We start from the raw sequence: 26474 nt of genomic DNA on the forward strand, positions 1-26474 counted from the left end.
CACCCTTTGTTACATTCACCTCATCAGTTTCCTTGGGTTCAATTACTCTCGCTTGACCTACACTAGGCAATAAAAATATCCTGGCTGATTACTAGATCTCTAAGAAGATTACTTTTTTTAATCCTTACCTTCTGTCTTAGAATTAATGCTGAGTATTGGTTCCAAGGTAGAAGAGTGGTAAGGGCTAGGCAATGGGGTTAAGTGACTTGCTCAGGGTCACATAGCTAGGAAGTGTCCAAGGCCAGATTCAAACCCAGGAACTCCTATCTCTAAGCTTGGCTTTATCCACTGAGCCACCAAGATGCCTCTAGCAGATCTGAGACCCACAAACCATACTCCTTCCTGTTCTCTAGTCCCTGACTCCCCCACCCCTGTTTTCTCATTATTATGTTACATTCATAATATCATGAAGATATAGATATTGAATAGTTTAATATTTTATTAATTTCAATTTTTATTATTTATATTCATAGAAATATATTGTTTATATATGATTATATGAATATTTATATTATATATAAATGTATAATAAAATTAAAATATATAATATATATAAATACGATTATTAGATTTTTTTATATTTTAATATTCAATAGCTATATCAACATGATTTATCTACATATCTACATATCTACATGACTCTATATATCTCTCTCTGTATATAGTCATGAAGACAGACTGTTAGATCACCAACACTAGCAATGTTTGCCTTGCCTCTTTCATTCCTCTGAGGTTGTTCTAGGGGGCTCCTCAATAGGGGATTTGTTTGTAAAATAAACCAGCAAAAAACCTCAAAGTCATTCTCTTAGTAAAAATGGCTACCTCCTCCCTATTTCCTTAATTCTGCTATTATCTCTCTTCCACCAAATTAACAGGTTAAGGAGGACTAGAGACCACCTAATAGAATTTTCTCATTTTAGAGATGAGGAAACAGGACCCAAGAGGGGAAACAGTGTGTCCTAAATTCCACAGCACACCTAGGACTTAAACCTAAGTCTCCTGAATCCTAGCCCTCTGAGGAGGCCAAGGTCTCCAAAGGATGGTACTCTGAGGCAGGTAAAATCAATCTTAGTGGTACGTAGTCTTTGCAGCATTGAAATTATGGCAGTTTGGTGTGTATATGCACATGTACACATGCACATGCACATGCACACATACACACACACATACTCATACTGCTCATGGCTCAGATTAAATTGCATTGTCTTGTATGGTTCTTCTATCTGCCCACAAAGTCCATCATATGGGTTCCATCATTTTAATCAGTTCTGCTCAATTGTAGCAAACCAGTTTACTGATCATGTTGAAACATTGTCCCTTGGCTTCAGATTTCTCAGCAGCCTTTTCCAAGAAACCTACCACGAAATTCTATAAAGTTCTACTTTGATTGTGTGAGCTGCTGACAGAAAGAGAGAGTCTGAAGTAGAGGGGATGTCATTGTGGCCTGGAGTGGTTGGGAAAAAAATCACAGGACTTGGGAGAGTCCTTGAAAGATCCTTTCCAAATAATCTATGAACCTGAACATAAAACATTTTCAAAGAAATAGTTTTATTGCCATATAGCATAGTATACATTATAAGTTAAACTTTCAACAGATTCTAAGAACTAGAACAATGTCAAGTTAATGGAAAATAAATTTTTTCCACAGTGGATCTGCAAATAACTATAATGATGATTATTCTTTGTGATTTTACTTCTCTGGGACTCAGTTTCCTTATCTGTAAAATGAGCTGGGTTGGATAGATCACTTCTTAGAATGTCAGACTTAAAAGAAAAGCTTCTAGTTCTGTTTCCCCCCCCCTCCATCCCCATTTTAAAAGTCAGTCAATTGAAGTCTCAAAAGGGACACGTTATCCAAAGTCATGCTTCAAGTGAATGTGAATCGGGTCTATTGCCTCCTAATCCTGTACATTATGCACTACAACTTCTAGCTTTAAAGACTCTGCAAACTACTATGCTGTCAAAACCAGAGCTCAGATTTCTTGAGAAGGAGTAAAGATAAGCAGATAAGATCTTCAGAAAGTGAAGAGTATCACAGTCAATGCCTTGAGGTGGTTGAATTATCTCTCCCACACTTACTTGTTGGACATTAGGAAGTTATTGCTAGAGATACCTAATGAGTCTTTCCGCTTCCACTTTCTCCTGACTCCAACCCATTTCTCATACCACTGCCAGGCTAATCTTTATAGAGATCTGGTCATATCATTTCACTCATAAGTTTTCAGAATCTTCTTCTGCCCTCCAAGCACATATACTCTTACTTCCCAAATCAGGGTCCTTATACAATCTAGACTTACTTCTCTTTCCTGTTTTATCTCATACTATATCCCACCACTCATAAATGCTTCCACCAGACTGGACAGTTTTGCCCCCTTGAGCATCCACTGCCATCTTGGACCTCAAGTATGAGATGACTATCTTTCATACTCTCCCCATGCCTGAAATATCCTCATTCTCTCTTATTTCTTCACTTATTGAATTCCTGCCCATTGTTTAAAGCCCATGTCAAATACCCTCTAATCCATGAACTTACTGGCTTCTCCATTAACCATCCCCTTCTCCCCAAGCTCACACTTCTGTTTCTTTATAAATCTGATTCAATTATATAATTTTTGTATTATAATGATCTGTGGATCATTCTGCATGTAGTAGGTGCTTGATACATCTTTGAATGAATCAATGACTCCTCCCCCCCTTAGTCATTTTCATTCATTTGTCCTTTTGATTGGTAGCAGTTTTCTTTGTTACTAGGATCAGTTCACTAAAAGGAACACTGGGGAATTCCTTATATACTGGGGATGTTTCAGTGACTTCATTGTTATACAGGCTTTACAGTATCTTTTACCAGTAATGAAGAGCCACTCATCAGAATCCTACCAACTCATGGGACCTGGAGATCTCAGAGAATAGAGCCTCTGTGGAGAATCAAGCTGCCTTCAAACCAGGGGTCACCTTGTTTTCGAGGACTCCATAATTGGAGGCAGAGGGCATCTGGGCACGTAGCAGGGGGGAGAACTCAAAAAAACCTTATCAGTGGTCTCTCTAACCTGGCTACTTGCTGCCCCAGCACAGCCAAAGCAGGGGAGCATGTTTCCTTTCTCTGGGAAGAGCCACGCATTCACATTTCTGGAGCCAAGATGAAAACCAGAATAATGCGGGAAGAAGGGAGGAAGAGATGTACCTGGCATGCTAGATGGCTCCGTCTCTGCTTGTGTGTGTGAGATTATATCAGTATATATCTCCATAAGGTTGGATCTGTTGGTTTCCATAAGAGGGTCTACATGGGAATGTATCTCTAGCAAGAAGTATAAGCAAGGATTTCTGAGACCATAAGGTTGTATGTATTTGTTAGCCTCTTAATTGCTATTTGAGTATCTGCATTGTATGTGTGAATTTTTAAGTAGTGTAATCTCTGTAAGGGCATATGATTATGTGAACATGTGAGGGTCACAAAAGAATAACAAGAACTGACATTTAGATAGTGCTCATGAGTTTACAAAGGGTTGAATGTATTATCTTGGGTGAATCTTTCAACCAGCTCATGAAAGAGGTATTAGAGATATTATCATACCCATTTTACAGGTGAGGACATTGATATGCAGAACTTGTAAATAGCCATAGGAACATAGGTTCAGAGCAGGAAAGGACTTTAGATGCTATTTATCTCAACTGTCCAATTTTTACAGGTGAGGTAAGTGTGGCATGGGGAGTTTAAGTGATTTGCTCATTGTCAAAACAATAGTAAATATTAAAGGTCCCTTCAAATTAAAGTCCCAGCTGATTCAAGGTCTGATATTCTTTCTCTACTAAGGTCATAAGTGAGTGTCTCTGGTGTGGCAAGTGACCTTGTGTCTGCTGGGATGTGGGACTTTGTGTACATCCTCGTAGAGGTGTGTCTGAGCATGTAGAAATGACTGAGTCTGCATAGGAGTGTACATCTGTCTATAGGGACATCTGAGTGTCTGTCACCCTAGGATTGGAAATGTGACTAGTTGTCCATCTCTCTGGCTTTCTGTCTGTCACTCTGTGGACTGATTAGCTAACGGATCTCTTTATTATTTCACATGCTTCATTCCTTGCTTATCAGGTCTAAATGCATCTGTATTAAACTATGCAAATGAACTTCACAAATGTGGAATTAGAGCTTTTGAACATGAGATGTAATAATAATGTGCACTTTAGTAGGGCACGCAGGCAACTTCGAAGCAATATGGTCAAGTTGGAAGGAGTGCTAGAAGAGGAGTCCAGAGACATGGGTTCAAAACTCAACCCTGACACTTAGAGCTGTATGATCCTGGCCAAGTAACTTTGACTCTCTGGCCCTCAGTTTCCTTGTCTGTGAAATGGGTATGATAATATTTATACTGCCTCCCTCTCCACAGTCATGGCAAGCAAGTGCTCTATCAACCTTTAAGTGCTCCTATAAAATTTAGATTTCAAAGGGGGTCTTAGTGGTTGCCAAAGTCAACTCCATCATTTTACAAAGTAAGAAACTGAGACTCAGGGAGGTAGAAGGATTTACCCAAAGTCAGTGACGGAACAAATAGGGGGATCATGGCTTCAAGGACAGATGGCTTCTAAACCCATGCTAACATCAGTGTTTGTATCCTATTTCCCTACTTAATAGTGAGCTATTTGTGGGTCATGAATATTCTGTGGGACTTATCTAAACTTTGCTTCTAGGCTAGTGGCTAACACAGGGCTCTCTCCACAGCAGGAAATTAACACATCTTTATTGAATGAATGATGAATTATATATATGTATATATATATATGTATATACACATACATAAAATATACATGAGGCATGTAAAATATTGGACACATACAGATTATGTATACACAATATATCCATCCACACACATAAAATGTATATATGTGCCCATTTACACATATTTTCTTATAAAGCGCCCCTCTGATATTTGATTTTATTTTGGGGTCAAGGTGACCCTGTGTCATTGAAGGCTATGCCAGCTGGCAGCCCACAACAAGCCAGTAAGTCTTTGAGTACGGACCTGGTGATGGAAAATATGTCTGTTTTCTGAGGACCAGCATAGCAGATTTTGGAAGGGCTTTTCACCAGAAGGCTGATCACTAGGTGGTGGTATATTTTTGGCCTTTGTGGACCATCTTCTAAAGCAGTGGTTCCCAAACTTTTTTGGCCTCCCACCCCCTTTCCAGAAAAAATATTACTTAGCCCCCTGGAAATTAATTTTTAAAAAATTTAATAGCAATTAATAGGAAAGATAAATGCACCTGTGGCCATCACTGCTTCCCTGGATCTCTGCAGCCCCCACCAGGGGGTGGTCGCATCCACTTTGGGAATCACTGTTAAATTTTGTAGGGTGAGCACATGGATAAAATAACATATCCTGGAAACCTTGAAAAAAATGAGACCCCAGTTCAAATCCAGCTCTGACATGCACTACCTGAAGGTCCAAGAGCAAGTCATTTAACCACTTGGTTTCTTCATCTATAAAATGGGGATAATAATAATACTCACCTCTCAGAGTTGTTGCTAGGAAAGTCCCTTATAAATTATTGAGTGTTAAATAAATATGAGCAGTCTGGGAATGGGAAATCCTGGGTTCAAATATGACCTCAGATACTTCCTTGCTGTGTGACCCTGGGCAAGTCACTTCACCCTCATTGCCTACCCTTTAGCATTCTTCTACCTTGGAACCAATACTTAGTATTTATTCTAAGTCAGAATGAGCAAACATCATCATCTTATCACTTTTATTGTTATCAGTTTTTAGGAATATGTATAGGGTCTTGACTTCTGATTTCACTGATATAAGGAACTTCAGATAAGGAATTGTTATACCAATGCAAGTCAGTACCTCCCTTGTAAATTATAGTCTTAGAGAATTCCCTTGAACACTAAGAAGTTAAATGATTTGCTTGGAGTCACACAGCCAGTATGTGTCAACAATAAGACTTGAGGTTCTTTCTCTACTATGCCATACTGCCTCTGTTTTCTCTATTATTATATATTATTTTCAGGAATTTTTCCTTAACCTGGGCTCAGAGAAGAAAATAGAAAGGCAGAAGGTAGTCAGGACTTCAAGGTCCATGAATTCTGTTTTCAGGCCAACTGTGCAGTTGGCCTTGGTTATCCTGCCAATCACCATTTTCTGCTGAGGTTAGGAAAGAAATTTCTCTCCCACTCTTTCTGCTTTTGCTACATTCTGGTCTGGAAGTAAAAGAGAGGGGAGTACATGGAGGAAATGGGGCAAACTGTATAATGGCTTACTCTGAGAGATGTTAGAGAAAAGACAGTTCTGCTGACAAGAATCCATCTCCCTGATTCTTGACATATTAGAGGTAGCCAGTATCACTGGGAGCCAAATAGATATTTCCTCTGTCTTTGTCAGCAAGGGTCAAGGGCCGTGTGGGTGAAACCATGGCAGTTTCTCCTGAAAGGGGCTGTTGCCTTTCCTCCCTCCACTGTGCCTCAGGACATTTCTTCCATTACCCACTCCTCTGCCCAACAGGCCAATGGGAGCACGTCCTTCCTCCCTTGTCTAAGGTAAGGGGGCAGCTCACAACTGGTGTGAGGGTGCAGTTTGGCCACTTGGTCTCTAAAATGTTTGCCACCATAGTTCTAGCACAATGATGTGTTGATAAATGTTTAATAATGAGCTCTCCAGGGGAAAAGTGCACAGGTGATACACTTTAAGGCTAATCTGCATTATGAACATTTTCTCCATCACTTCCTTGAGGCTCTACAATCAATGAAATGATAAATCAAGTCCCAGTTTGTAGGAGTTGCCAATTTCCAATGCTCATAAAAAAAATTTAACAATAGACTCCCAGAAACTCAATGAGACTAGGTCTAGCACACTCCTCACTAGGGCATATATTACGATCCTCAAAGTGCCTTTTGAAAAAGTTCCCTGTCTGGCAGGTTACCAAGTTAATTGGAGTGTTTCATCAGAAGTTTGACTTCATCGGATCAGAAGCTACCAGGATCAATCCATCAATAAAGTATTTATTAAGTATTTACAGTGTGCCAGTTTCTGCTCTAGGCACTGAGCATACAAATACATAGATTGAAACAATCCCTATTTGCAAAGAGTTTACAATCTAATGAAATAAAGTGAGCACATATATAAGCATGTAGAGAATAAAGATAAAAGGAATAAATCCAACTGGTTTGGAGGAAGGATGCTTAGCAGTTGAGTGGAATAGGAGAAGCTTCATAGAAAAGTAATGCTTCAACTGAACCCTGAAGGAAGAGAGGAATTCTTTGAGGTATTGATGAGGAAGAAGTATATTGGAAGCATGGATGGATAGACAGTGGACAGATACAGAGATGAAGGAGAGAAAAGAGAGACAGAGACAGAGAGAGATGCCAGCAATAGAGGGAAAGCCAGCTTAGTTAGATCACTTTATTCACAAAGGACAATAATATCTTTTGAAGCTGGAAAGATAGGTTCAGGACTGGTTGTGAAGGCTTTTGAAAGTGAAAGAGGAGTTTTTCATCTTAAAAATTCTTGGTTCCCCCTCACTGCACTCTGTATAACACAAAATATCAGCTGCCTAGAGGGAGATAAAGGTTTATAAAATCCCTTTGAAAAAAATTGCAGTTTTCACACCCCAAAAGCTTAGGATCTAATGATGATGATGATGATTATAATAATCATCATTTACTATCATCATAATAAGATTTTTTTAAAAGTGCTCTGTAAATTATAAAGCACTATGTGTGTGTGTTATTATTTCCATTGATAATGATAATAATATATGTTTGCATCTCTTGATTTTAAAAAGATGAATCAAAGTCTAGGGCATTACCAGAAATCATATTAAACAGCTCCCTCATCTGTGGAATCTGTCTTCAGTGATATAAAATATCATTAGTCCTAATAGTGTAAAATTCTTAATGTATACCAAATAAAGATAGAGATAAAAAGTTCTGAGAATGAATCAACAGGTCAGATTGAAGCAGCAGACAAAGGCATTTCAAATACCTGGATCTCCTCTAGGCAAGACATATTGAGTAGAAAGTTATCAAAGAGAAAAACATGACAATATATTGAGAGATTTTCTGGAATCTTGAAATCAAAGCTAAAAGACAAGAACATATGTAATTAACCCCTATGCAGTAACAGTCTAAATGTATAATTTTGAAACTTCAGAATGAGTCATAACAGCTATGAAAATATTAACCTAACAAAAACTCATAAAGTAATGGTAAAACTCATGACCATCATCCTAATACAGCTGTAGGAAGATTAACACTTCCTTGCCATGCAGGAAGAAAAGGATTGGTAAATGTTCTTAGAACACATGACAAACAGATTAAAAATCCTTGCATAATTACTTTTGGGACAAACATATATCACTTCACTGAGCAGTGGTGGTCAAGGCCAAGAACAGGTAATCACCACTGGATTTGAGGAACATAACCCCAAGTGCTATGTTTATAGGCAGTGGAACCCATTAATCAGTTAAGATCCAAGAGGAGAATCAAAAGACACTCTGGGCAACAGCCACATGACCTTAACCAACAATCTATGGATAAAGAAACACTGAAGAAATGGGTGAGTCATATGGATTTGTTCATATGGAAAGAGAGGTGTTTTTGATAGCAATTCAGGACCGTGTTATCACTACCAGAAATTATAGAAAGGTTATCTTTAAGGGACCCATATTTAATGATCAGTGCACACTGAGGGGAATGATAGAACATGTAGCATATCAATATAGGCTGCAAATATTTAACACTTTCCAAATATCTAATAATATATAATCTGATGGTTAAATTATATATCAGAAGCTTTGCTTTTTCATGGAATGAAAGATGAAAAATGCATATACCACAAATATAGACCACAATATAATCTGGTGAATTCAACTAATACATTCTAGCAGAACCAGAACATTATCACAAAGCTAACTGTTGCCCACAATTTCATGGACATAACAATGATCCATACTTAAGAGCATCATTTTAATAGGTCCTGCCATATAAAATCCTTGTAATTTCCAAGTGGTATGGAATGAAAAGATTTCAAAATTTAGATACCTAACAGAAGAAATAGGCTGAAGTACATATCATTCCCATCATCCTGTCTGCTAATGGAATTGCAGTTAGTATGCTTTCAGTAAGTCTGCCGACATGCCTGAATCATAATACTTTTATTAAGCTACAAAAAGCAGTTATTTTATCTGCTGAAGCAATGATATATGTACTATTAAACATTTTAAAAATCAGAATAACAACTTCTTCCAGGATTGAACTTCATTAAACAAGATGACAAGAACACATGTAATAATTCCTACTTTCATCAACTTTTCATATGAGTTCTAGTCAAGAGAAGGGTTATGACCAGAGCATTAAAAGTGTTAAATAAAATTAGCTTGTAGCTGTGTTTGGATTTTCCTTTGTATGTATGCCAGGTAACATGGGAGATACCATCGTAGCAATAGCACTCCACATTGGATTATGAAGCACTTTGAATCAAGAGAATACGTTTTATAGAAGATCAGAGAATGGAGGCATTTTCCTTTAATATATATGTTCAAGGCTCCTGCCTTAATGGTTATTACAATACTTCAAATGGTCAGGAAGAAGAAAAATCTTCCCCTGACCAGGTTCTGAATTCTAGCCTAGGATTTTTTGAAATACTTCACAAAAATATAAAGATTAAAATATCTATAGATAGTTCTCAAATTGGTGTCTGAAAAATTTCCTAGCTCAGTATCCACTAAGCATTTTCAAAAGACACAAATAATGAGTATTTCGTGCTAATTCATTTTTATTCAAAATAGGAAAAAATGGGGAAAAAAATTTGAAGTGTTCACTTGCTCCTATCACAAACCACAAGACCTCCCATCTCTCTCTAGTCATGGAAAGTGGATAAGGGAAGAAATGTGTGTGTGTGTGTGTGTGTGTGTGTGTGTGTGTGTCTTGGATATCAACCCCAGATGGATTTTGGAATAGCTTGATAAGAAATGCCCATCTCCCTGACCCTGACTCATAGCTTCTCCATGCGCTACGATAGCTGGTCATCTCCTGCATTCAGAAACTTCCATTGGCAGTGCTGCTTTCTCAATCTCAGTTAGCCGCTTGCCTCTCTGCTTAAGGTATAGATTTCAGCTTCTGATTACCACAGATACAAGCTTAGGATGTGCCACTACCAATCCAAGAAGTCTAATTCCCAAAGCCCATTGCCATTTGTCTACATGGCAGGCAGTCTCTTAGCATAAGGAAGTCAAGAGCCTGTTTCCCAGATTTATTAATGACTTGTCCACAAAGCAAGAAGGAAAAACTTTCTCCCCACTTCAGTAATTTACTCATTCCCATACTGGAACTGAATGGCAGATCAAGAGTCTTCTCAAGGGCAGTAGATAAACTTTGAGATTTGTATACCAGAACCCAGCAACATACATTCTCAGTGTTTCATTAATCTGTTTCCCTCTGTCAAGAGTTCTAGGCTCCTTCTGTACTATACAGGGGTGAAATGCCATTGTATATACATCTGATACATGATCTTAAAAATTTTCTTGGTGAATTTTGGCTGAGGTCTTATGAAAAGGATCATATATTTTTGAAATAGATGGGAATGTAAAGACTAGCCCAAATCTATCATTTTAAAAGAAACTAAGGTCCAGAGATATACATATTAAGTGGCCTGCCCAAAAAGCAAGTCTAGGTATGGAACTTAGATTCTGTGACTATAAACTAGTGCTTTTCCTGTTCAACCAAGCATGTATAATTATAATGATGGCTCATGTTTAGAGTGATTTCCTTAAAATGTCTTTTGAAGTAAGTTGTACAGTGAGTATTATTCCCTCTTTCAGATAGAACATTGAGCCCCAAAAGGGGAAGCACTTAGGCTTTTGTTGTTGTACAGTGATTGAGTTGTGTCTGACTTTTTGTGACCCCATGGACCATAACATGCCAGGCTCTTCTATCCTCTACTATCCCTAAAAGTCTATACAAGTTCATGTTCCTTGTTTCTATGAGACTTTTTATCCATCCCATTCTCTACCATCCCCTTCTCCTTTTGCCTTTAATAATTTCCATCAGGATCTTTTCCAAAGAGTCCTGTGATGGGCTTAGACTCCTGCTTACCAAAAGCAGGAGAGTCAAGACTTGAAGTCAAGTAGATGGACTCCATATCCAATGTTCTTTTGACTTTACTACCTAGCACTGGAGTGTGAACTGAGAAGTGCTGGTAGGAGATTCTGTCACTGATTCATTGTCATTTTGAGCCAGTCTTTTCTCCTCTCTTCTCTCATTCTCAGTTCCAACCTCTGTAAAGTGAAGGAATTAAATTCAGTGTTTTCAGAGGTTCTTTCCAACTCTAACTCCTAGGATTTGAGAATCATAAGATTGTAACATTTTCACAGACCTGTCAGAGTCTTCTTTTTCCCACCTGCCCTTTGGAGGTTAGGAAATGTCCATGCATTGCAGAGGGAGAAAGGAGTTCAGGCAGGCAGAGCAAAAGAACAGATGAGGGGAGGGGATTTGAACAGAATCAAGGTGAGGAGAATGTTGGCAGCATCCTGAAGGGGGGAGGGTGTGACAGGCAGAAGCACAGCTGGGGGAGATGTAGGAAGAAGAGCAAACTGGAGAGCTTTCTCCCAAGAGGGACCCTCAGCTGTCAGTACCTGTTGGATAAGAAGCACTGAATATTTTGTGCGAAGCATCTGGGGTGGGTGTCCTTCATTGTCACTTAATTGTTTCACCTGCCCTTTAGGAGTACTGCTGTTTGGCAAAGTTCTGCCTGGGAAAGAATTTTGTTTGCTTGAATAAAAAATCAGAGTACAGTTAAGGAACTCATTGGCCAGGACAGATGCTATGTGTATGAAAATCAGAGTGGGAGGTTGATGGGATGGGCACTGAAGAAACAAGGTTCAAAACTGTCTTTTGTTAACTTGTCCAGAAGTTGATAAAGGGAGCAGCAGCTCTTGGGATAGGTGATCAGATGTTATTTATTACACAGATGATCTGATGTGGAGTAGCTAGTAAGGATTACTAGAAACAGTGTCAATGGTGTAGATTAGTGGTGTCAAACTCTAAGAGAAAATGGAGCTTGTAAACCATATCTAAGGATTCCTGCAAATGCATATTGACTTAGAAAATCATGTAATAACATTATCTATGTTTTATTGTGTTTTTGTTTATTTTGCAAAATGTTTTACTATTATATTTTAATCTGGTTGTTTTAGGGAACTCAAGAATATTGCAGGTTGTGTTGACATGTTTAATCTATCTGGTGGAAATTACCAGTACTGTTATTATTTTTATGGTCATCATTAAAAGGATCAAGGGCAAAAACATTTTTTTTGCAATTTTACTACGATTTTCTAAATTTCTTTGACTAGTGAAAATGTACTTTTTTTTTGTTTTAAACCCTTAACTTCTGTGTATTGGCTCCTTGGTGGAAGAGTGGTAAGGGTGGGCAATGGGGGTCAAGTGACTTGCCTAGGTTCACACAGCTGGGAAGTGTCTGAGGCCGGATTTGAACCTAGGACCTCCTGTCTCTAGGTCTGACTCTCAATCCACTGAGTTACCCAGCTGTCCCTGTGAAAATATACTTTAAACACAAATCAGAGACAGATACAGACACAGAGAGATACAGAGAGAATGGATTAAGTTATTTACATGTTGTCTCCTCCATTAGAATGTAAGGTCCTTGAGAACAAAGATTGTTTTTGCCTTTTTTGTATCCCCAGCATTTAGAGAATGTTTGACACATAGATTAAGTATTTAATAAATATCTGTTGTTTGACTTGCTAGATCAAAACTAATCAATCAATTCTGGCAGGTTGAGCCATGGCCATCATGCATAATGATCTACCTATGATCCATAGATAGAACTGAAGAAGGGGGAAGAATAAGCATTTATTAAGTACCTACTATGTACCAGGCTTTTACAAATATTATCTCATTAGATTCTCATGACAAGTCTGAGAAGTAGGTGCTATATTAGCCCCCTTTTATAGTTGGGGATACTGAGGCAGATGGACATTAAGTGACTAGTAAGTTGTGTGAGGCTGAATTTTGATTTAGGACTTCTCCCTTCAGGTTCAGTGCTTTATCCACTGTACCATCTAACTCTTGAATTGAAAACACAAAGTCTATCTTGAATCAAGTGGAAATTCTACATTAGGTCTTGGATGTCAACATTCCTGATGTAATTAAGCATAGCAGAGATAACTTTCCTAAGCCAGGGATAGTCCATGATGCCAGATATTACAGCCCAAAGCAAAAAACTTTGTATTCACTCAGCACCGAAGGACCTTGTTGTATTTGGACATTTTTAGCAGTATTATTTGTTACATTCTGACTATATGAATATCACTGTGTTTTTAACAGCTCTGTCTCATGAGGAATTTGATTCCACCACATTCTCTCCTTTATCTTTGGACCTTGACCATTGGCCAAGTTGTAGAAAATTCTTTATGATATGATTCCAGCTCCAAGTCCCTCTCTATTGGAATGAATACAGCTTGGCAATCAGTCACAAAATGACAGGATGTTTTGTTTTTTCTTTAGGGAGAAAGAGAAGACTATGAAATTGCAAAAAAAGATTTTAGAACATAAAGTATTAGCAGTAGAAGAGCCTTTATAAGACAAAACATGGCCTGTTAGAGCAAGAAAGATACTTAGGAAATGGAGCATAAACTGGCATGGCCAGTAGACGATGGGAAGGTTATCTAACTCAACCTCCTGGTTTTACAGGCGAGGAAGTTAAAGATCAGAGAGTTTATGTGATTTACCTAATGCCACTCAGCTGGTTAGTAGTAGTATCATCACTAGGACTCAAGATTTTTGACTCTCAGGACAGTCAAAAATGGTAAAAAAAAAAAAAGCAACCCTTTTACTTCAGACTGATTAAAATGATGCCTAAACATGCTCTAGCTAAATATCCTAAAAAGGGGCCTCTGTGTGTGTGTGTGTGTGTGTGTGTGTGTGTGTGTGTGTGTGTGTGTTTTCTCCCTCTTGCTACAAAGTCATGTTTAATGGGAATGATTGACATGGGAGTATTCTCCATTTCAGTGTCTAGAAATCTCCTTACCTGTATGAGTTATTAAAATACGTTTTGTGACAAGGACCTAATTTGCTTAATAGGGAAGGCAGCCATAATAATGTAATGAGACTTTTTGTTAAAGAATACTCTTCTCAGATAAAAATTTCGCAAGGATAGGCCTTGATTTTTTTCATCAGTTTAAAATATCCCAACAAATGCAACTGTAAAGTCTATATTCCCATCTCCATCACCAGAGAATTCTGAACCCAAGGCAAGTGCATTTCACAGGTGGTGAAAGAGAGCTGGTGTCATCCAGAAGCTAGTGTATGCTACCATCACCAGGTGAATACCTGGATCCTCCCAATATATTCTTCTTTTCATATGTGACACAATACTTATTATCATCATTTTTTTAGAATTCACACATTTTGGTTTTCCCATTAGTACATAAGCTTCTTAAAGTAAGGCATCCTATCGTATACTTCCTTTATTTACCATGTTAACTAGCAAAGGGCTCTGACACTTATTAAGTACTCAGTAAATGGTCATTGTTTGATCAGTTCCCCTATAATTTAAGATCTTAACAATGTTTCACATCATCCTCTTCTCCTTCTTCTTCCTCTTTTTTATTCATCCAAATCTTTATTTTCCTCCTTCTTCAAAAGATTCATATAGTGATGGCACTCTCTATATGAACAAGATTATGACCCCTTCATATATTCACAGATGATCTTAATGAATACCTGTGGTCAGAAGAATTCATTAACCTTCTGACAATGGATATCTTTGCATTTAACCAAGCTGATGCCCACAGCAGGGCAAAATTAGGTAAACACTGAAAGCTTTCCTAGAGACTTCACTTCACTAGCAGAACCATCAAAAATCTAGTTTTATATTTATTTTTATGAACATTCATTATCTCTTCCTCCTATTGCTCCATTCCCCCACCCAAAAGAAGATTTTAAAAAATTCTCTCACTAAATGTAGATAATATAGGAAGACAAATTTGTACAATTGTCCATGTCCAAAAATATATGCTTCATTTTGGGTTTTAAGTCCATTTCTTTGGCAAGTGACATGTGACATAATTTGTCTTCAGATCTTTGCACTCACGATTTGTCATTGCCTTATTCAGAGCTTTAAAATTGTTCCAAGTTACTTCTACATAGAATGTTGTTGTCATTATGTAAAATTTTCTTCTAGTTCTACTGACTTTATTTTGCATCAGTTCATGGAGATCTTCCCAGTTTCCTCTGAAACTGTCCATTTAGTTATTTCTTACATCATAGATGTATCCCATTATACTGATATATCATAGTTTGTTCATCTATTATTCTTATTTTCCAATTTTTTGGCTTCTATAAAAAGAAATGATATAAATATTTTTAGACATACGGGTCCTTTTCCTCTTTCTTTAATTTATTTGGAGCATAGGTCTACTTGTGGTATAGTTAGGTCAAAGGGTATGCACAGTTTAATAATGTTTCAGTCATGGTTTCAAATTGTTTTCCAGAAAGATTGGTCTAATTCATAGCTCTTCCAAAACTCTGAATTTAAGAAAAAGTTATTGTTACTTTTTGTTTTTGTATCACCTATGTTTTTCAATACATATAACTTTTCCATTTTTTTCTCCCAGAAAAAGCCATTCTTTATGAGAAAGTATACAAAGGACTCAAGGGGATAATTCAGGGGAAAAAAAAAGTTAAGTGATATATTGACAAAGCATAATATCATATGCAATATTTCACACCCATGGTACCTAGGTCAGCAAAAACAATCCAAGGCAAATATTTTCCAATACCTCTTTATCGAGGGTCACACTTGATCATTATAATTTCATGGAATTCAGTTTTGATATTATTTTTGTTCTTTCCATTTATGTTGTAAATACTGCATATATAAATTTTTCCTGTTTTTTCTCACTTCACTTTTCACCAGTCATATAATTCTTGATTTCAGTGTTCATTATAATCATCCTTCTTTTAGCCTTGTACTACCTCATTTCATTCATGAACCACAACTTGCAGGGCCATTCCTCCAACCAATGAGCATTGACTCATTGACTTTGTTGCCAGTCCTTTATAGCTAAAAAATGACTGAGAATAAATATTTTTGTCAGAGTAAAGATTATTGGATGATATTTATTTTTAAACATTAAAATATTTTTAAAAAATATTTGGTATGTTGTAATGAAGGGAACATTGGAATTGAAGTAGAGAGGCATTAATATTATTTACTTCCCGAGTGCCTGTGGGCAAGTCACTTAAATGCTCTTTCATTTTCTTCTTCCACTAAATGTGAATAACAACACACTAGTCACCTCATAGGCTTATTGTGAGGGAAGCATTCAATGAACAACAAAAATCTATGTAGTTGCAAAAAGTTATTGGTATTATCAGTGTTATCATCTGAAGAGGACTCTGGTTGGGCGTTCTTCCTTGAGTGACTTAATAACTTAGATTGTTATAGAAATGTGAGCTATTGTTGTACTCATATTAAGTCTGTGGTCCAGTAGGTCTGCCAGATCCTTTTCATATTAATTGCTATCTAGCCCTATATGTAGACTTAAAGGGCAGAAGTTGGACCAATAAGAGATTGTTACAGAACAGCAAAATTTCCCAAATCTAAAGGGAAACTTCTTAATAATTATAGATGTTTAGAGGAATGCAGTCCAGGGCGCTCTGCCTCCCCCTCCCCAGGCCCACATTTTAATTATGAATTTTCACTTGCCTCTTCTCCTGATGACCTTTAGAGATATTTAAAGGACTCCTAAAGTTACATGTTAAATAGCCTCAACTTTTAAAAATAACTTATTGATCCTGATTATTTGACAGGTATATACTAGGGGGAAATGGTGATATGCTGTAAGGCTGGGGTCTCCCTGCACTCTTCCTCTGCTCTAACCATCCCCCATCCCTCTCCTTGGATTCCATTTCATCAGGAGTCTTTGAGAAAGAAAATTTCTAATTTATGCACCATTTGTTCAGCTGGATAATGCATTTGGGGAAGTTAAAGATGTCCCACGTTCCTTTAATTCAGACAGACCAAGGGCAATATGTGCCATTGACCCTTCAATTGAGAATAGCTACTTCATGTCTAATATTCATGATCACTCTCCCCCTTGATATTCATGATATTGTCCATTTGCTGCACTTGAGGGGACCCCAGAGAGGAATATCACAAATTGCACTGCATAGCTAGATCTTGCTAGAATTCCTGGGGCTTCTGGATGCTCAGTGGCAAATGATAGATTATAGAATGAGCTACAAAAGACCTTAGAGGCCAGATTGTACCTCTCCTCCATGTAAAAGAGAATGCAACTGAGTCCCTGAGAAGACAAGTAAATTTCCCAAGATGATATAACTAGTAAACGGCAGAAGGGAATAATACCAAAAATGTGTAAGTGCAATATGTACTGAAGTTAACCATAGATTGTAATGAGCACAGTCATACATACAAATTGATGCTAAATAAATCTAGTTGGACAGTGTCTAATAAACATTCAGGGTTGTAGTATCAGCTCTGCAATCCCATGCAATGGTTGTTTGCTTCTGGCCAAGGTGCTGATGCTAGTGTTATGTTTGTGATGAGCACCCAAGATACTGTTAAAGAGCTATTCCAAGCCCAGACACATTGTTCTCACACCATATGGTTGTACTAAAGAACACTGTTTCCCAGATAAATATTACTCAGAACCCAAACATAGTTGGCTTGCTATATGGGGCTAGACCGCCAGGGTAACTGCATGCCTCAGATTGACACTCCTTGATGTTTCTCACTCTTTATCTATTCCATGAAGCCCCCATATGGGGCATCCAAAAACAGAACCCTTCTGCCTTACCTCTTGCAGGTTATTATTGCCTCAGGCAACTGGCTGACTTCAGGGTAGATAAAGATACTGAGAATGCCAGAGACATGGCTATTAGATGATTAAAGTTCCAAAGAGGTAATGGGAAATGCATTTTTCAGACAATAGTATTGACTGAATAAATTAGGTTTCATAGTGAGTACTGTAGGCCCTAAGAAACATAAGACTTTTGTGAAAATATTGTCTTTTTCTCCCGTTCATCATTACTTAAAAGACAACAGGTGGCGCCTTAGAGATTCACTACCAGACAATAGAGAAATTTGCCTATTTGGGGTCTGATTTTCACCACTATTAATACATCTCAATATTCTGTTCCCTCTATTCCAGTCCATTGTTCCTTCCCACTACCTGTAGATAATGACACTATCAGAAAACCTATTTCAGAGTTCTTGATCTTATGGTAACAAATAGACAAGGTACATTTCTCTGGGACTGTCCTGAAAGGACACAATCCTTGGAAAATTTGCAAACTCATACAGGGTATAAAAGGATGGGATGCCACAACACTGCATGGGGAAAATTCCTCTAGTTATATTTCATTCCTGTAAAAAAAACCATTTCTGCTGCAGGAAATTGGTTTAATGAGACTGAGATGATCAATCAATGTCAGGTCACTAGTGTCAGAAGTGTTCCTGTTGCTGGTTCTTACAGGCTGAGCTAAATGCCTACATCAAAGATAGAAGGGAATGTAGGGTTATGATAATACAGCTTGGTAGATTTGTCTTATATTCTTTTATTCTTTCACCACACACTTTTCATGTGTGTATTAGCCTCAATATCTTACTTTACTGATAAGAGCCTTATAAAGCTTAGCTATCACCAAGTGCTTATAGGACTGTTTACTTCCTGTAAGGTGTGTGTAGGTTGATTAAGAGATTATTACTCTGTTGTCATTTGGAGTATTCCTGGCTCATCAACATAGCTTCTACCCTCAGGGAACTAATAGTCTAATACCACAGTAATGGAGCTTTGGGGATAATACCATTAAAAATTATGTCAGAGAACTTTTAAGTGCAAAATTGATTTAATGGTTTATTCATCCATCCTTACCCCCATATTCACAGGGAACTTAAATCAATAGGACTTGATAGTTGATTGGATAAGGGAGACAAGTGAGAATGAAAAGCTGAAAATGCCTTTAGATTGTGAACTTTGGTGTCTGGAAGGATGATCATACTGAAGACAGAAATAAGGTTGCAAGGGAAAAGAATCTTGTTTTGTCATAGTCTATAAAGACTAGGACTATTCCTGGCAGTACTTTATACCAGTGATGGGCAAACTATGGCTCTTGGGCCAGATGTGGCCTCCTGAAATGTTCTATCAGGCAGTGAGACATTATTCCTAATCTGATGAATACAATGAGCAGGATACAATACAATGAAACTTTGAAAGAGTTGCCTTAGAAACAGACTGACAGATGAACAATTCCTTTCCTTTGGCCCCCTCTTTAAAAAGTCTATCCATCACTGCTTTATACAAATCAAAATTTATAGGAATTTTATGATGAGCAGTACTGGGTTCAAGTGTTGATTTTGCCATTTACCTTTAATGCATTAATCAAGATTCTTAAGCTTTCTGGGTCTTAAAGGGAGCTGTTAGGTCCCTTCTAACTCTAAATCTCTGAGCCTATGAAGGAATGAGTGCAGTGAGCTTTTAATCCAAAAAGCAATACATAACTGTGAGGCACAGAGGCAGAATTACTTACCGCCTCTCATTGCTGCAAGGAAAGTGATTGAAAGGTTATAGAAGTAGTCACACTGGCGATCTAGAAAAGATCAGCCATGTTTTTGTGAAGGAGCCTGTGTAGTATCACTGAGGTACATTCACAGACAGAATATTGAGACAAAGTCAAAACCTGTGATATTCCCACATTCATACTCTCATCCTGCATTTCTTTCTATGAGTTCATATACCTTCTTGGCAGTTCTTCTTATGGGATTTACATTTGTCTTGTATTTACAGAAGGGTAGAGTACTCTGAGGAAACTTCACTAGTCTTTGTTTGTCTGTAGGTGATTGGAGTTAGCTGGGTGCATGACCAGGTTTAGCAGATCACACTAAGAACTAGCACTTGATGAAGTCTGGCCTTAGATTTTATTGATTTAACCGAGCAGGGAGCAATGGTTAGTCCCTGACAAATAGGTAAGTCTGCATTCTCAATGAGTTTCATGGGGAAAAAAGAGGCATTTCCTTTTCTTTTTTGTTTGGTGGCTATATCCAAATTAATCCCCTAGAATTTTTGGGTGAAACGTGAGCTTATTCCTGAAAAGAAAAGCTTAAATTTCATCTGGTGATTTAGCAGAAATTTCCAAAGCAGCCTAACCCAGTTGAGGTTTTGTATTCCTATATGACTTCCACAGCTGAACTCTAGGTTTCCATTATCATTCCCTTTAGGAACTAGGAAAGGACTACACATATAGTAAACACCCAATAAATAAAACATCGCAGTTAGAAGGCACTATAGAACATAAAGCCCAGAATGCTAGATCTAGAAGAAACCTCACAATATAGAAGGTTGGAGATTAAAGGAATTATAATAATTTCTCGAATTTTTATAGCTTTAAAGTTATTGAGTTTTCAAAGGGCTTTATCTACATTATGCCATTCACTTCAAAGAATTTTATAAGGTAAATATTATAGACATAATTATCCTCATTTTATAGATCAGAGAACTGAGGCTCAGAGAGGTTCAATGATATCTAAGGGCAAGCACCTAGACTTAGAGGATTTAAACCCTCTTCTTTCTTGACTCCAAGTTCAATAGCATTTCCATTTTACCAGACTGCTATCCCAAAGGGCATGGGATATTAATACATGGAAAATTAAATATTAGAGTTGGAAGGGATTTGAAAAGTTACTCAATCTAACACCTTTGTCTTATAGATGAAGAAATTGAAAAACAAGAAGAAGTGATTTTGTAAAAATGAACAGATCAATGAACTAAAAACAAACAAAAAAATACCAGAAAATACAGGAATAAATAGATCATTACTAAGCATAAGAAATTATATGTATCTAAAACAGTGAACTAAAAGTATAAATAATGGTGATAAGTTAGAGTTTTACAATAAAATCCCAGATAAAACAATGATTTCCATTGTTAATATTATTGGATAGAGCACTAGAATATAATATCTAGGGCAAGAAGAAAAATGTATTGAAGGAATACGTTTGGCAAATAAGAAATAAAATGATTGCATTTTTGCAGATTATGTGATGATACATTTAGAAAGTCAACTAAAAATTAATTGAAATAAATAATGACCAGCAAAAGTATAGGATTTGAATTTTGCAACTTATATGAAATAATATTGTTTCTCTCATATCAAATCCATCTAAATCTGTATGTATATTATCAACAACACTCAGGAGGAAAACATAGAAAGAGAAGTTAAATTTAAAATCACTACAGAATTTATAAATATTTAGGAAAACATTGACCAAAACTTATACACAAGAACGGCATGAATAATATAAAACATTATTTAGAGAAATAAATACAAAAATAATTAGAAAAGTATTACTTGCTCTTGAGTAGGCCAAACCAATATAATAAAAATGAAAATACTATAAACATTGATTTGGTTATTCAGTACCATGCCCATTAAACAATAATCTAGAAATTAAAAAAATTATAATAAAATTAATGTGGAACAACAAAAGGTCAAGAATCTCAAAGGAAACTGTTAAATAGCAGGAAGAAAGGCTAATAGTAACATCTCAAACTACAAAACAATAACTATCACAGCAGTTTGGTATTGGTTAGAAAAATGAAGAATAAATTATATGCACAATGTAATTAACAAATGAACATAAAAGCCTACTATTTGGTAAATCCAAAGACCCTAGCTACTGGTGTCAGGACTCAGTATTTGACAAAATCAACAGGGAGAAATGGGCACAAGTCTGACATAAATTAGATTTAGATCAAAGCTCCAGGTGAATATATGATGTACACATTGAGGGTGACATTAAACTGATAAGGAGAACAAAGATGAAATTACCTTTCAGATTTATGGATAGGATAAGAGTTGCTGACCTAACATGGGATACAGAGGAACACAAAAAGATAAAATCAATAATTTTAATTGCATACAATTAGAAGTTTTTGCCCAAATAGATCTAACATACCTAATATAAACATATTGGATTAACTGAAGAAAATCTCATTGCAAATTTCTCTGGTAAAGGTCTCATTTCTAAGATATACAAGCAATTAATTCAAATTTAAAAGAATTACTTAATAAATGACCAAAACATATGAAGGAGCAGTTTTCAGGAGATGAAATCTGTGATGTCTTTAGCTATATGAACAAATTCTTCAAATAAATAGTAATTAGGGAAACACAAATTAACTCTTAGATTTCACTTCATACCTACCAGGAAGGCAAAGTTTTTTTAAAGGAAAATGATATATATCATGTGTTGGAAGGGTTGCAGAAAAATAGACACACTGATGTACTTTAGTGCAACTGTAAATCGACCAAGACATTCTGGAAAGCAATTTGGAACTATGCCCCAAAGTTACTAAACTGTGCACATCCTATGACCTAGTAATGCCACTATTAGGTCTATACCTCAGAGAGATTTTTAAAAAGAGCAAAATCTCCCACATACACAAAAATATTTACGGGATCTCTTTTTGTAATGGAAAACATCTGGAAAATAATGAATTGCTCATCTGTTGAGGAATGGATGAAGCAATTATGACATATGAATATATGGAGAGAAAGCCTATTTCAGAGAAAACTTAGAAAACATCATCTGATGTAGGGTGAGCAAAACTAAAAAACCTATTTTATAGTATAATATTAATATTAAAAAAAAGGAACCACTTTGAAATACTTTAGGACTCTAATCTTTGCAATGGTCAGCCATAATTACAGAACACTGGCAATGAAAAATGCTGCCTGCTTTCTGGCTGAAATGTGTGGGACTAATATACAGAATGAGAAATGCATTTTAAGACATTACCAATATCAAATTTGTGTGGCTTGATTATATTCCTTTCTTATGTAGGTTTTCTTTTTCTTTCTCATTCCCCGCCCCCCCTTCCTCGCCACCCCTGTCTCCCCTGTCATCTCCCAGTGTGTGAAGGGGTGGAGGGGTTGATGTTGAGGAAAAATAAATGTTTGGTAACTGAAAAAATAAAATGAAATTTTAAAATGAGGAAATGACTTGTTGACAATTATGCAGTGAGTATGTGAAAGCACCAAGGTTCTAATTTATTAATTCATTAGTTGGTTGGTCTTTACATTTTATACCAGTCTCCAAAAGAGTTAAATGCATTTATTAGACTTAGCTACTTCTAGAGGTACCAAGGACAGCTCCTGCCTCAGGTTTTATGACTTATTTTAAGGGGTCATAAGACTTGCTACTTACTTTTCTTTTTAAATGGCAACAGAAGACTGTCACTCTCTAATATATTAGTTAGAAGACTCAAATGCTAGCCTTAGACTTATTGACTACAAATTAATAACAGGGTTTTAAACCTTTAAAGTTTACAAAAGGCTTTCCTCAAAATGATCATGTGACATAGGACAAAGATTCTCTACTGTTTCACAGATGAGGGGCCTGAGATTCAGTGAGATGCATCAAATTGCCTGTGATTCCATGGCTATTGAGTTTAAGTTTAAGAGCTTGGATTTTAATCCGAGTCTCTTGACTCAAAGCCTAGGAAACATTCTTTTACCCTGAATTATAAGATCATAGCATTTTTGTAATATTTTAGATTTGAATGAATTCTAAAGATCCACTAAGCCAATTCTCTCATTTTACAGATGAGAAATTGATGACCTAGAGGGGTTATGACTTGCCCAAGAATACTTAAGGAATTATCAAAGTAGGATTTCAGCTAAGATATTCAAAATCTAGATTTAACACTTTCTACATTACGTTCTACTGCCCAGCAAAAGTCTTTGTTAACCCTTCAACAAAATAGGGACATTATTCCACATATTTTCTCATTCTCATTATGTGAACTTTTCTTAAACAAAAATAAAAATGAGTAAAGACAAAAACAATTTAATGCATATGCAATTAGTCTGAAAGATTTGGAGGGAAGTGATCTCTTCAATTCATGATATCCTGATCTTGGTTGTTGCAGTTGCTTTGATCAGAAAGTTTCATGTTACAGAATTATTATACCCTCTCAAAGAAAGTCTAGCTACATGTTAATTTATCTGCTAGGCAAATTTCTTTTGCCTAATAAAAGTGCTTACTTAGGAAGCTTCATACCCAGTAGCAATTAATTATTGACAGAGCATGCGAATTAGAGATAAAAGAAAAGTCGTTCTTTCCTCGCTCACCAGATAGTAAATAAATTTAATTATGGTAGAAGAAGCTAGGGGATCTTCTTTCGTATTAAATTTTATTAGTTGAGACATTTAAAAGCATGTCATCATAACAAAAAGGTCTTGTGTAATCCTAAATGTACCACTTTGGTGCAGGGCTCAGAAGTGAATAGACTTAATTGAGCAAATGGTAGCAGATGGCCTGCTGTACAGACAGGTATTGTACAGGTTTATTGTCAATTAACTTTTGTCTACATATGCCTATGGCAAATTGACTGTATAATATGTTACTGAGCCCAGCTTTAACACCTGATAGACTTGCCATTCTCTGATTTGGGGGAGAGGGATAAATGATGCTAAAACTTCTTTGATTTCTTGAAACTCTTCCCAAAGAGAGTGACACTTTTAAAGTAAACACTGGAGCAAGTAATAGTCTTTGTAAATCAGGAGACTGGGATTTTAGTCCTAGCTCTGCCACTAGTTTTCTGTGCAACTGTGAGTGAGCATTTCACCTTTATTGGCCTCTGTAAAGTGGTGGTGTTAGGCTAAGTGATCTTTAAGAATCTTTCCAGCAATAATGTCCTTTGGTCTAACATTTTATGTTGCTCTAATATTATGTTTCCTTTACAACTCTAAAATCTTGTATTCTAAGGTTCCTTCCAGCTCCAACATTCTATATTCTGGCATTTTATGTCCCAAAGTTACCTCAGATTCTGACATTTTCCTTCTAATTTTCCTGACAACTCCAACATCACATTTCCTATATTTTAAATTACCCTACAGCTTTGAAATTCAATACATAAGACAGAGAAAGACAGAGATGGAGTGAGGGGAGGGAGAAGGAAATTATTATGTATTTAACATGTTTGACACTATACTAAGTGCTAAGAATTTAAATTCTTGTAAGCAAGAAAGTTCCTGCCCTCAAGGAACTCACATTCTAATGAAGGAAGAGGACACATAAAAGGAAAAGGGGAAGGGAATAAGGGGAGAAGGTTGCCACTGGTCAGGAGATCTGGTTTGGGGCTCAGTTAGCAAGGTGAAGGCCTGGTTCTGGGCAAAATAAATTGAAAGTTCACCAATGAGAGTCTAGGGTAGTTCTGGGGCCACATTATGAAGTTGGCAATGGGAAGAGGTAAGGGCAATGGCTAGAGTGGAGGTGGCATCATTTGGGGCTGTTGGCCATTAAGTTCTGTGTCAGCTTTGGCACTGTATATTAAAGTCTCCCCCAGTTTTAAAACTAGGATTCTAAGATGGGTCAGTTTCTTTGGCTCTATGCCGTTCTTTCATCTCAAAGATTATGTGCTGGGTGTGGGGAAAGTAAATTATGAATGGGAATAACATCTCTTTCCCCTTTTCCATTCCAGAAATGTAATGCCCAAGACCCTGGAGGGGCAGATAACAATGGAGAAAACTCCAAGTTACTTTGTAACCAATGAAGCCCCCAAACGCATCCACTCCATGGCTAAGGATACCAAGCTGATTGTGGTTGTGAGGAACCCTGTGACTCGGGCAATCTCTGATTACACACAGACCCTGTCCAAGAAACCAGAGATTCCTACCTTTGAAGTGCTAGCCTTCAAAAACCGGACCCTGGGGCTCATCGATGCCTCCTGGAGTGCCATCCGCATTGGGATCTATGCTCTGCACTTGGAAAACTGGCTTCAATATTTTCCCCTGTCTCAGATGCTGTTTGTCAGCGGTGAAAGGCTTATTGTGGACCCTGCTGGGGAGATGGCCAAAGTACAGGATTTCCTCGGTCTCAAACGGGTGGTGACTGAGAAACATTTCTACTTCAACAAAACCAAGGGGTTCCCTTGTTTGAAGAAGCCAGAGGACAGCAGTGCCCCAAGGTGCTTGGGCAAAAGCAAGGGGCGGACTCACCCCAGGATTGATCCAGATGTGATCCACAGACTGCGGAAATTTTACAGACCATTCAATGTTATGTTTTACCAAATGACAGGTCAAGATTTCCAGTGGGAACAGGAAGAAAGTGACAAATGAGGCCAGAAATTCTGGGAAAAGCAATTTGATAGTTTGGGGTGAATCACTGTCTGAGATGTGAAACTCCTGAGAGCACTTAGGGCACAGCTCGGGTGCCAGGCAGCTCTCCTTCCTTGGTCAGGTTTCTGGGTTCCCGCCCCTTCAGAGATGAAACCTTAATGTCTGAGCAGTTAGGAGGTCTTCTTTTTGGGTTTCTCCCCCTTCAGTTCTCCCTCATATCTGGTATGTTCGTTATCTAGGATCAGAAGCATGTGAGGAAGGAATAAGTGGGAGATTGCTTCCAGCGTAGCCCCCAAAGGCAAACAAACATCTGCTTTTT

The 26474-nt window shown here is 37.2% G+C and overlaps 1 protein-coding gene across 1 annotated transcript in view; it reads left to right on the forward strand.

Annotated features, from left to right (window-relative positions):
- Positions 1-26155, forward strand: part of HS3ST4 (heparan sulfate-glucosamine 3-sulfotransferase 4) — a 441699-nt gene extending 415544 nt beyond the window's left edge. Inside the window, exon 2 of the mRNA XM_044657052.1 lies at positions 25519-26155. Within this exon, the coding sequence (XP_044512987.1) occupies positions 25519-26155 (637 nt within the window). The remainder of the gene's footprint in view (positions 1-25518) is intronic.
- The last annotated feature ends 319 nt before the right edge of the window (positions 26156-26474 follow it).

Source organism: Gracilinanus agilis, chromosome 1 (assembly GCF_016433145.1).
Source record: "Gracilinanus agilis isolate LMUSP501 chromosome 1, AgileGrace, whole genome shotgun sequence".
Classification (NCBI taxonomy): Eukaryota; Metazoa; Chordata; class Mammalia; order Didelphimorphia; family Didelphidae; genus Gracilinanus; species Gracilinanus agilis.